The 13,065-nt window shown below is 44.4% G+C and overlaps 1 protein-coding gene across 1 annotated transcript in view; it reads left to right on the forward strand.

Annotated features, from left to right (window-relative positions):
• The first annotated feature begins 8,483 nt into the window (after positions 1-8,483).
• The window catches only part of OSBPL5 (oxysterol binding protein like 5), a 184,318-nt gene continuing 179,736 nt past the window's right edge, over positions 8,484-13,065 (forward strand). The window contains exon 1 of the mRNA XM_054827329.1: positions 8,484-8,568. Coding sequence (XP_054683304.1) covers positions 8,554-8,568 — 15 coding nt within the window. The 5' untranslated portion in view covers positions 8,484-8,553. The remainder of the gene's footprint in view (positions 8,569-13,065) is intronic.

The following is a 13,065-nucleotide window of genomic DNA, read 5'->3' on the forward strand; positions in this document are numbered from 1 at the left end:
AATGACATGACCAGAGACAGGAGATAAATATAACCAGCAGCTGAGTGAGGCACGAGACAGCAGTGTGATGACCATGGTCACCCTAATAAGCAGTATTTGCAACTCTCTACCATTTTCTGGACTTTAGATAAAAAATTTTTGCAAGACATTTGAAGGCAGTTTTGCACAATGTTCACAAGTAGTTCCTTTTCAGCAGAACAGGTGGAATGGGAACAAAATCAGAGTGGTTTGTGGGCAATTCAAAGCCTGGACGATGAATGTTGGTATCATTAACAAAGACACACAATTACCTATGAAATACCACAAAAAGGATTTTCAAAATGAATTGACATCTTCACTAGCAGCTGTGTTGTGGGGCTGAATTGCTTTCCTATGGGATGGAGGAAGCAGAACATGCTTTTGCTGTGCTGGACCTGAGGGGCTATGGTGGGGAAAACCTGCATGTTTCACTGCAGGTGTACACTGCAAATGTTTGCAAAAGGGAGGCTGTGGTGCCTCTTCTTGTTTCACACAACAGAGAAGGGAAAAAATAAAGCATTTCCACATAGTTAAATAATTCCATTGCAACTAATATAACATCTTAGTAACCTGGGACTGTACCAGAACCCAGCAGGCAAACAGCAGGGTGAGATTAGTGTGGGTCTCTCATCAACCTCCACAGGGAAGGGGTCGTGCTCTAAACTGATAGTAGCCTTTTGATTTTGCTGGTGTGTAAGGTGGCCCACAGTCAGCAGCAAACTGCATATGCTTTATCAAAAGTGCAGTCTGCTTGGGTGGAGACTGTTTCATTATTGGTGACAGACCTGGCAAAAGTCCTTTGAAGTGAGAGTCTCAGGATGGCTTGGTATTCACATATGGGGGAATCAATTGACTAATTACAGCAATAAATAACCTCTACGATGAAAGTGAAACATAAGGTGGGGGTCAGAGCCACACAGTCACAGGCAGCAGGTGTGAGGGTGGCCAGGCTGGGGGGACTTGCTGGTGCTACAGACCATGGGTGGGGGAAGAGACGTTTGGGGTAAATCAGTCATCTGAGGATGTGCCTGGCTTTTCGATCTGGTTCTTGCTATCCAAAGCAGCTGAGGGGCCACCCCAAGAAGTCGCAGCAGATAGAGCAGCATTTCACTGTGGTGCCCTGCCAGCTTTGCAAAGGAGCCAGCAGGGCTCCATGTCCCTGGCATGGGCTGGTCCCCAGGATCAGCCCAGGGCCCTCTGCATCAAGCAGAGCCATAGCACAGGAAACTAGGAGATACAATACGGCTACAACGGATGGGAAAACCCAAAGTAACTCATACAGTTAACTGAAATGTCAACCACTTCTAAATGACTTTACAGCAAAGGCAGAAAGCAAACAGAAAATGTGGTGGTGATTAGGGTCTTGCACACCTGGGCAAATCCCTCCACCCTGGAAGCTGTTTTAGTTGCAAGGAGGGGTTTTTGAGTAGCCTGAGTATGGCTGCTGTCTCCAATCCTCCCTGCTCCACTGATAAACCAAAACCAGGCAGGCAGCCTGAATGCAGCCACAGGCCTGCTGCCTGTTAATGGCTGCGGGGAGGACTCATTTCAAAGGGAGGAAGTCACAGCACCCAGATGGATTCCCCTTTGGCAGCAGATGAAAGCTGTGCGGTTTCAGAACAAAGAGCTTGATTTTTGCATGTAGGAAATAAGGAGATCAGTTGTGTAATGTTATGCAAGCTGGAGGGGAAGCCTTAAAAGTTATAAAAAAGCATATTATATTTGATGCATTTGCCAGTGATACTGACTGAGGCATTCTGCACTAACTGAAGTTGCAGCACAGTGCAGATGAGGGAGCTGGGCCAGCAGAACAGTGGTGACAACAGATTTATACCTCTTCTACACTGCAGCACATCACTGTTACTAAAAGGAGGAGAAAGGATTTCTTTTTCAGCAGAAATCTGTATTTGTGGCTGTTTGGAAATGGGGGCTGGAATAAAATGCAAGCAATAGTTTCTGGTACTTAAATTACAGAATCCAGTAATAATTTCTTACTTTTCCTCAGTTTGGCTGTGCGTATGGACTTCCGTGCTGGGGAACTGACTCAGAAGGACCAGGGTGGCATCAAAGGTTTTCTTCTAAAGAAGGCTTCATTGGCTCCTACGCATGACCCTGTTGAGCACATACATGAGTTAAAGCAAAACTCCTGTGGCATTGGCAGTTGAGAACAACTTTTAAGATACTGGCTCACAGAAAATACTACTGTGCTGTACATAGTACTTTATTCCATGGGCTTATACATAAAAGTGCCCTGAAAACAGTGGACTAAACACAGAGGCGGTACTCCTGTGGGAGCAAAGACGTACCTGCCACCCTGAGGGAACATACCTTGAGGCATGGAGACATGGAGAAACCTGAGTGCACTGCAGAGAGCAAAATGCACAGGGAAATTGTCCATGTTGCCCACAGAAACACATACAGAAATCTAAAGAAGCATAAATAGTGGAGAGATAATCATAAAGCTAACAGGAGAGAAAAGAACAAGTGCAAGGCTTGTAGTTTGATAAACAACCATATGCAGTGAGTTGACCTTAGCCAGCTAGAGACCCCCACCCAGCTGCTCTCTCACCTCCCTCCCCAGTAGGATGGGGGAAAAAATAAGATTAAAAAGCTAGCCATGACAGCCCCTCTCCGCCCTCCCTCCTCCTCACACCTTCCCGGGGTGGCAGAAGGGGGATCCCTTCTCCAGCAGTCAGAGCCCTCCTGCCCCTCTTCCCTCTCCGGCCTGACTGCCAGCAGGGCTGTTCCTCACACTTTTCCCCTCTCTCCTCACTGCCCGTGCGGCCTTGTGTCCTTTCTGGAAAATGTTTTTGCTGAGGTGCTCCCAGCTCCGCTGACAGGCTGGGCAGTGCCCTGTGGTGGGGCCACTGAGGAACTGGCTGGAACCAGCTGGGTCCAGCATGGGGCAGCCCCCGGCCACCTCTCCTCACAGTGGCTGCCCCACAGCCCTGCTGCTGCCAAAACCTGGGCACCAACACCCAGCGTAGACCTTCTTGCTGCCACGCTGCCTTTACACCCGGGCTTCTCATCTGACCTGGCCGCTGTGTCTAATCCACCCTGCTCCCTCCACTGCTCCGCACAGGACAGGCACGGCCCTGCAGCCCTCACCTGGTCCTGAGGGGGCGCCTGGCCCTTGTGTCACCTAGTGGGTAGGTCTCCCTTCTTCAGACATTTCCCTCCAAATAGAAATGAAGTGAAAACGTTGCTGAGAGAAACAGGGAGTCCCATCCCAGGCAACAGTGTCCTTGGGGCCCACCACGGCTGGCATTGCCCTGGGGCAGGTGGGAGGAGGTGTCTCCTCAGGGCCCTCGGTCACTTTGGGGGCTGAGGGGAGGTTGTTTCAGACCTCACATTGGGGCTTCTAGGGCACATGTTGGTGACTGCACCACCTTTTGGGGGTACACTGGGCTCTCCCCAGCGCACAGCACCTGTTTGAGGGGCAGGAGGGTTTTTAAGGAGCCCAAAGGGAGGCTGACATTTCCATGCATCAGCCTCCTGGTCTAACACAGTGCTCCTGTGCCTTCCCAAGGTCTGAACCGAACCAGTCAGTAAAAAATGCAGGACTTTGGTTTCTCTGGCAGAAGTTAGCAATGCCCAAAGCCAGGCTGGGCTGCAGGCTTACATCCTTGAGAGTTGGTGGTGATGAAGGGCTTGAGTTGATGAATCGTGCTGATTGATCCTAGTGCAAGTGGAAGGGGAAAGGGGGCGAGGATGGAGGGATTCATGAATAATTAAACACTGAGACAGAGCAACATACATAATGCATGATAAATTAGTCCAAGCACAGCAGAGGAAGCATGGGTAAAGTTTGTTTCAACAGGCATAAAATGGGATGTGACAAGGTATTTATGCCAGAACAGCTGTTTGCTAAAATTTTTCATTTATTTATACAGATTTCCTCTCCCTCACAGTTAGGGGTTCTGCCTAGGCTGGGACAGAAATCAGCAACTGAGCTGGAAAATAAATTTGGTTCCTGCTGGGTCCTAGTCCAGCACACTCCCCACCTGGGAGATGTCCCTCCTTGCTTAGTACTAGACTTTCCTATTTGATAATCTGATGCAGTATTTCCTGTGCTGAGAGTTGGCCTGGTCGTTTGGGCTGCAGTTTGGTTGCAGTTAAGGTGGTAGGGTAATGCTCACAGTTCCATGGAAACTGAGAGACCCGTGTTGACTCACTCTAGCCTTTTCAGATCCCAGTTTCCCCAAATGTTTTCTTCCTTCCAAACTATATTTGCTGTTACAACATAAATTATTTATATTTTAAGATGGTCCGTTCATTACAGATGGTAATGAGGCAGCCAGCCAGAGGGCATCGACTCTATACTGCAGCGTCAAACTGGTTTAAGGGGGTGTGTAAATAAAAATCCAGTCCATTCCTTTGTTTAAACAAACCTGGCAGGTCTGTTTAAATTCAGTTTTCATGTAAATAACACTAAAGCTGCATTGTTAAACTTGCAAAGTTGCTTCACCTGAATCAAAGTGAGTTCTGAGCAATATGACTTTTTTTTTCACTGTGAATCACTTAAGGTGTCCCTTCCTGTGTTAATGGATAAGCTGGGTATCTGTCACGATAGATCACAGGGCACAAAACACAGAAGGTGTTTATTATAGATAGCTGGTTCAGCTACTCTGACACACAAAACCCCCAGCTTTGATACAGCTGGTTTCATTCCTTTTGCTCATCGTGGGCTGCACCTGGAGTAGGATTGTGTGAAGCCACCACTGAGCCTTTCCTACCATTCCTGCACCCTTCACACAAGGGTTTATTGAAACACTGGTCCTTCAATTTGTCTCTCCTAAGCTCTGCCAGCTCCAAAGCAGCCTACCCTCTTAAAGGAAGGACCACTGGATGTCATGCGTGCTGACCTGCCTGCTCCAAGAAAGGGTTTCCTAATTCCCACAGATGTAAACAACACACTCTGCAGGCTGCATTTTTCAACTCTAGGTCTGATGCATGCTTTCTGGTGCATATTGCAGTTCTTTGCCTAGAATTGCACTTGGATTTTTTCGTGTTTCGGGAGGTGACAGAACAATACCCTCAAGCACGGACTGCTTAGACATGAGGTGGGGGAAAAATAGTCTGAATTTTTCTGATTGTTTTAATATTTTTTTCTTGCGCATGCTCTTTCATCAAGGGTAAAACTATGGAAAGTGACACTGTCTTGCTGTCATTTGTATGCAAAGTGGGTGTGAAGGATTAAGTATAAAACAGCTGTCCCCCCCAAATCAGTATGTTCTCTTTAAATATTGAGGTCATCTATCTATATAAAAATATATATATTGAAAAAACATGCAAATGCCGAGTCCATAAATACACAGAACCAGGAGACTGCTGTTAAAAGCCTAAGACTGCACAACCCCCTTAGTGAGGACACACAGATGCAGCTGCATATTCAGGTACTGGAAGGGATGGGGAAGACAGAAGCAGCTTTTGATCTTGCATTACAGAGAAGCCCAATGCAGTTTTAACAGCCTTAGCCATAACTACAAAGATACGCTTCAGTTCCTTGAAGAGTTGTAGACTTCCTGCACGCTGCTGGGCTCTCCCAGTGGTAAGTAATGTAACTTTCCCAGAAGTAATGCCCTGCTTCACAAGAGTAGGGCCATCCTAAGGATAAATGCACTAAAGAGAATAAAAATGTGTTATGGCCAGGCAAAACACAAGCATGCTACAGAAACTCCTCAGTGAGCAGGTCCAGCAGGTGAGCAGAATTCTGCTTTTTTTTTTTTTTTTGGTAGGGTTTTTCCCCTTCAGCTGTTGCAATGACTCACTGATTTGCATGGCCACTCATGTTATGGTTTCTGAAAAGCTTTGAGCACACGATTGTGATGATGACATGCCCTGTCAGCTGTTTCTAATTCAGTTAAGTTTTTTTCTTTCTCTCCCTTCTCCTCCTAGTGCCTTGATCTAGATGGGCCTTACCACTTTAAAAGTAAAGTGGGACACAGGGATGTGAGAGAGAAAAAGAAAATTTCTGAACTCCCTGCCCTGTTCCAAATTAATTAGAGCCAAAACCACCTCAAATACATGTAGAAAACATCTTAGAAAATATTCTCCATTGCTGCATTTAAACACTGAAACTAAAGTTTATGATGAATGGTAAACCAAATCCTGCATTAGCAGCTCTCTGTACACAGTCATCCTGCATGAAAAACAGGCTAATAATACACAGGTGGAGAAAATATAGGTGTTTACCATGTTTCTAGTGCCATGTGCATAACTCACAGAATAAATGAACCCTCTAATGCTTGCTACTAGGATGGGATACCAGCACAGCTGCCTAGCCAACTGAGTTTTCTTTTATCAGCTAAAAATTAAGAAGTTCCTGAGGCAGGCTGCTGTGGTAACCTGCTTGGTGTCCCCTTCTTTTGTATTCCACTGGTGTGGGCCCTGGCCTGCTGCTGGCTTTGTGCTCTGCTACTCCGAAAGGTATGGGGGCTCCTCACTTGCTTGTCATGTTTCCCTTAGTTTCTTTAAGACAGCTGTTTCCAGTATGTATATGTCCTGCTCCTCTGTATAGCGAAGATACTGTTTTCCTAAGCTACTACTCAACAAGCCTTTTTCCGCAGCTCCAAGACCCCCCTTGGAGGGAGCACCTAGCATGTAATTGTCTTCAGGGTGGCATGTGCTCTCTGCCCAGCACAGAATGGGCAATATGGCAGTGTACAGCGGTCAAATGAAACCCCACATTTTCCAAAGGTAGCAGAAGATCCCTAGCTGGAAGAAAAGCCTGTGTGAATGGGTGTGGGCCTATGCCAATTTACATCAAAGGGAAATCCAGATCATAAATGCTTGCATATGTAGCTTTCCAAGATCAAAGTCCAGGCTGTTGAATTCAGTTAGGCTGTGCCTCTCTGCTGCTGCCTGATTTTAGCATACTGTAGCTTTTTAGGAGCTCCTTTTCCAGCTATCCCAGTGTAACATGGCCTTCAGAGTTCTGAGGGTAACATCTTTGGCTTGTGGTCCCCCAAAGGGCTGTATTATCAACATGTAAAAAGAGCAGAGGTAGCACTGTTTTGCACAAATAAGTGAAAATAAATTCATATCAAAACAGGAGATTAAAGGCTATGACCCATGAAAGGGAAAACCAGTTATTGTTAGCGAGAGTCTTGCTGACCTTATTCTAATACAACTTTTTTCCTTACCATTTGCTTTTTCATTAAGAAACCTCTCCCATTTCAAGATGCAGTCTAGCTTTTTAGTCTTAACTTTCCAAGAGGTTGTCTGCACTACAGACAACTTTGTCCTCTAATACATGTAGGTGAGGGTATGTGATGTTACTGGTGGAGATTGGATGATATTTGCTTTTCAGTTGTGTCTGGAGACTGGAATAAATGTTGCTGGAAACATAGGCCTTAGCCTGGACTGCCCTCAGATCAGGTGGTGAGTCAGGTTTGCAGGTGAAGCACCTTGATGCAAAACTTCTATGGAAACAGATCCAGATAGTTTTTACCTCAAAGAAGTCAGGAGAGGTAACTGCCAGCAAGGGAGCAAAACAGCGCAGAGACCACTGTGCTTTATTAGGATTTCATAGCAAAATGCATCATCTACTGTCAAAATACAAATTTTCAGACTGGTGACATAGGCCTGGTCTTCCTCCTAGTGTTAATTTAGAAGTAAAGACCTCTTAAGGTCTTCCCTGACCTGCTAATGTGTAACAAGTGCCTTGTCATCTTTAGGATATACTGTAGGTTAGCTAAGACATACTAAGACTGACTTTTTTTGTTTTTCCTAGTGAAGGCAAGACCTAAGGTTCCCTGGATGTCAGCCAGCTCCAACTGCCACCTCTGTGAAGTTTTGTTGCACGCTGGGATATTTTACTGCTGCTGTAGGACTGACTGGGTGAAATCACGGGCTCTTCCAAACAGCAATGAACTCTGGGACAAACACGTGAGTCTGAGGAGAGGATGGCTTCACACAGCCACTGCAGCAGGTCCAAGTCTGGAAGATAAAAATACAGGTAAGATTTCAATGGTCTCAACACTGCCCACCATGAACATAGCTCTGTCCTTAAGTGAATGCTAGGTTGTGTGAGCACTAATTCCCACTGTCCCCTAGAAAGCTAGGTCTGATGTGGTAACCCCACTAGCAACATGAATTCACAGCTCCGGATGTTGCTATATTGCTTCCCAGCACGAGGCACTTGCTTGACTGATTTCTTTACCCTTGTCAGTGTTCAGAATAGCTATGTATCTATTTTAGCCAGGCAAGTCAAGTGCAAGTTGTTTTTCATGCAGGATGACTGTGTACAGCAGGACAGGCAGGGGGAAGCTGGATTTTTGGAGAGCAGACCCTTAGTGTGGGGCAAAATGCTCGCCTGCACTCTGATGCTGATTTTCTTCTTTATTGGCTGCTCCTGAGTCTGCAGCCGGAGGAACGGTCTCCTGTGGAACGGCAGTTTTAGACAATTTTATTGGCTGATGAATCTGATCTTGCCTGGCCACCTTCCAGAAACACTGACTTGCCCGAGATGAGAGAGGAAGGTTGCTCTGCCTGAGGCTGTAAAGCATTTGTTTCGAGACCAACATAACACCCATGCCTTGCTGCACAGTAAGTATATAAAGATAGGTCCGTATACACACAAATATATGCATAAAGTGCTTTATAATATAATTGCTGACACAATTAAATGTGCAGCTTCTGTGGACTGCGTCTTGTTTGCTGCTTAATTATGTGAAAACGTACTTAGTAAATTGCTTGCTGTCACCAAATGCTCAATTAACTGTTGCAATGATCTAAGTTGAAACACTGCATTTGCCTCCTCCTCTGATTATTTCCTGTGCTGCAAGACATTGATTTAAGCTTTTTGCCATGAGAGAACAAAATACAGCTGCAAGATGTTGATCTTAAAATGTTTTTTTGCAGCTTTATTCTTTTGCTGGTGGAAACTCAAAATACCAGAGCTGCTTGCTAATATTTGCTCAAGTCTTCTAAAAATTGCTGATTAATCTTGCCCTTTCTTTTATAAGGATAACTTCTGTGAAGTTTGATGCTATGGATTGTTTTGCAAGTTGTGCTTTGCAAGAGAGCAAAAATAGGGCAGAGCTAAGGAAAAGAATGTTTTTAATGTAGACCCCAAAGTGAATGGTGCTCAAAGTGGCAGGATACTGCATTGCACCTACATCAGTTGCTAACAGCTCTCCAGATGAACGTTTCTGGAAGAGCCTCCAAAACTATTGCTACATAAGGACTTGACGGTTGACCCACAGCACTAGAACAGATTGAAGGCATGCGGCTTTTTAGACTGCAGCAGCTCTATAATATTTAAAGATGCAGCTAATCCTGAGAGCACAGCATACTTGCTGCTTCAGAAGTGATACCAAATATTTTAAGTTTCACTCTAACAGCCTGCTGTGCCCCTAATAACCAGGGTGGAGTTGGAAACCATGACTTCTTGACAGTTTTGGGAAACAACCTTTTATCACTGTACTTGTTCAAAATACCTCTCTCTAATGTTTTGTCATTCTTTGTTAGGAGAGGTGGGGAGGAAAAGGGGTGGCAGTGTTTTCTGCAAACAGATCCCTGCTGATCATAGTGCAGGGACAATATAGCATCCTCAGGGCTAAGATAAAGTATTAAATTAAAGATGAGTAAAGCTATATACAATCCCCAAACACTTCCTGAGCTAGAACTTTCCATAACCTTTGGCTATGCTTAGCACAACTGCATTGATGGCAATGATGCTTTTCTTCATTCTTCTTCCTGAGGGCCAAGGGGGAACCTGAGCAGCTTCGTGTCTTGTCTTGGCTGGAATAGCTTTGCAGTACTGTACTGGTCTGGGATGCAATGGGTTCCTTAAGGAGCCAGAAACAGACAGCATAGTGCTGGCTGTAGCCTCTAAAAATCACCTGGACCGCAGCTGCCTTTTCAAACTGTTTAGTTGTTATGTTTTGAGAACTATGGGAAGAGGTCGGAGTAGGAGGGCCAAGTTTTGCAGGTGGAGGAGAGACATGTGCATTGATTTGCAGCTGTAGTTTTAAGTAAGAGTTTCCCTATTATGTCCAAGTGGGGGATAGGGGAGGCCTCACTTGGTGCAATTCCTAGCTGTATTTCAGCTGCAGGAGGAAATAACCTTGTTGAACTGGCTCCCATGACAAGTGGAATGGCAGTATATGAAGTCATGTAGCTCTATTATCAGCTGTGGTTATGAGAGTGAAATAGGACCTTATCTTAATGAGAAATGAGGCGGCAAATGTGTTTTAGTAGGACTTTGGTGCAATTGTGCCGGGTACCATTGACAAACTTTGGTGCTGTGTCTTCTAAACATTCATTTTGTTGGCCCTGTAAATAGTCTAAATTGCTTTTTTGCTTGCTCCTGTGTTTCTGCACAACTCCTGCTCCTGTTCTTGCTGGCTGAAGCCTCTAAGGGAGCCACGGGAAGTTGACATTCATACTCACTGTATTTCAAACATCCCTTCTAGAAATCACAGGCACTGACATTATATGGAAGGTGAGGCAGTACCTGCAGAACAGAATTATGTGGTTTCATAGATGTGTTTGTGATTTCCTGGGATCTTGTTGTAGATTTTCAATTAGGACTTCTTTCAGGTTAAGATTTAAGTTTAATACATATGGAAAACATAGTATTGACATACCAGCTTGGTACATGTTCACCCTCCTGGAAAAGTTTTTGGTATTAATGTCAGATATGCATATGTGAAGTTGCAGTCTGTGGCTGGTGTAGTCGTAATACTAAAAAAGAAGGAAAAGGGGAGGAAACTCTGCATGAAGATGTGAATTCTGCTAGTTTTAAGTTTAAATGAGAATCATTTGAAAGCAACCCATGGTAGAAATGGAGCTTTACCACTAAGCAGGATGCAGCTTACTCGGGGGGGGAATGCATGGGCCTTTTGATTCTCCAAAGGGCTCTTTGATACCCTGTTACTGGTATGCTGCTGGTGTGTTTCTGCAAGACAGCAATTGTGCAAAAGTTAAATACAGCTGCTCATTTATTTACTGAGCATTTGCAATCACTCTAGGCGCCACAACAGTTAAAATGCTGGTGATTTCTGTCACTGTCAAGCCAAAGGTAGAGGTGGCCTCACTTTGGGCACCCGTGGAATGGATACCAAAGGAGCACCTGTGCCTGCGCTTTGCCGGTGGCCTCTGTGAACAGTCCCTGGGAAGCAAGGGTAGCTTAGGGCCCTGTGGCAGGCTAGGGGAGGAAGACAAGTCACATGGGATGTGTTGCCCTTTTCTGACCTGCCCCACAGCTTTTAGGAGTGTGAAGGCCATGACTGCAGCCAGCCTCAAAACAGTGTGGCAGATATTTACTGTTCTGCTGTCATTTATCTGGTGTGGTGCTCTGCACCGCAGTTGCCTCCCTCAGCCTTGTAAATGTGCCAGGATCCTGATCTCTCACTTTTCTTGGAGCAGATAAAAGAGAAGGGCATTTCTAGCCCTTTTGCCTTGAGGGAAGGCAGGAATGGAGAAAAGTGGAAAAATCTCAGAAGAGGAGGCAACTAAAAATATCATAAATCTTGTGATTTTGTTAATGGTTATATTTGGCAATTCTGTAGAAATGGATCTGAGAGAAAACTATGATTCTCAGACTTGTGAAAAAGCATTTATTTGGAAATGGTTTGTTTTTAAATTAAGATGTGAGTGAAGAAAGTGGAAATACATTGATTTGTATTTTGACAATTTAATATAGCCTTTGTGCAATGCTTTTACAATATGTTAGTTTAGAATGTGGACTTGCAAATTACAGTAGTATTTTAAAGCACTTGAAATTCAGAATGACATGTAAACTGACTGCAGTGATTTTATTTTTATCTTGGTTGGTTTTGTGTTAGTTTGGATGTGAATTTTTATTTCTGTATATGTATATAAACATAATCCTATTAACATGTATGTCAGTAGGAAGCTGGTAGGCAATGAGTTTACATATATATCAGCATATTATTGAGCCATAATATGAAATATTTGCTACCAATATCCATCCGTAAACCTGATGTGCTGTGAATTCGTGCTAGGAGTAATAAAGCAAGAAACAGTTTATGCTCTGTGATACAAATAGCCACATCAACAATGGGAATGAAAACTGGAATATTGTTCTTCAGTTTTAATTACAGCCTGACAAATGGTGCATTCACTTTTCATTGTTAATAAATGGCCCATATGGCATCCTTTGATCACATGCTCGTCAGCTTCTGCAACAGTAAGGCACTTGTTTTCAGGGAATACAGAACATGACATTTAATCTGGGCTTTCTGAGCAGAGGATTGTCTTGAGTAAGAAAATGGACACTACCAGGAGAAGGTACCTTACGTAGGTATCTCAGAGTTTTCCAGTCTGAAGGCCTGGTACATGTTGCATGCACCTCAGCAGCAGGGCCAGCAACTTCCTGATGTTACAAATCAAACTGGGTAAAACCAGGAAGGGTTTTTCCCCACCAGCAAATTTCATTCTTTCACAGAATATGTGAGGATGTTTTTCCCATGGTGCACAGTCTGGATTCCAGGATGCCTGGCATGCAGGGACAGATAAAAACTAACCAGAGAAGGGGGTTTTATTTAGAAAGCAAAGCAAAATTAGAATTTCTTTGTGTGTGAGAAATATGCATTACAAAACCCAACCCCAACACCCACCCTCCCCACCCCCACCCCCCAGAATAAAGACAACCTATTTACTTTTAATCACAGTATTTATTATACCTTTTAGAAACAAAACTGAAATCCATAGCCAGGACACCAGCTGGAGACATTCAGGAATATCTCCATGGAAATACCATCTTGGAAAGCAAAGCTTACTGAAGTTTGCTCCTTATTATCTTCTGAACATTGCTGTCGGGGAGAAAACAGGAGCTAGGCGACAACTAGTCTCCCTGTTTTCTACACCCACTGTCACAACAGATGGATGGGTGATAGGATCTCTCCAGAGCAGCTCGTGTCCTCCCTTACAGTGTAGCTCTTTGATCTGAATGGGCAGCCAGTGTTTGGGACCTTCCTGGTGTGTTTCTACCAGAAAATTATACTGATTATACATGACTCATATCTTCAATGTAATCTTACATGTTTACAAAGCATGTGTGTATGTACGCTTCTG

The sequence above is a fragment of the Grus americana genome, chromosome 5 (assembly GCF_028858705.1).
Source record: "Grus americana isolate bGruAme1 chromosome 5, bGruAme1.mat, whole genome shotgun sequence".
In the NCBI taxonomy this organism is placed as follows: Eukaryota; Metazoa; Chordata; class Aves; order Gruiformes; family Gruidae; genus Grus; species Grus americana.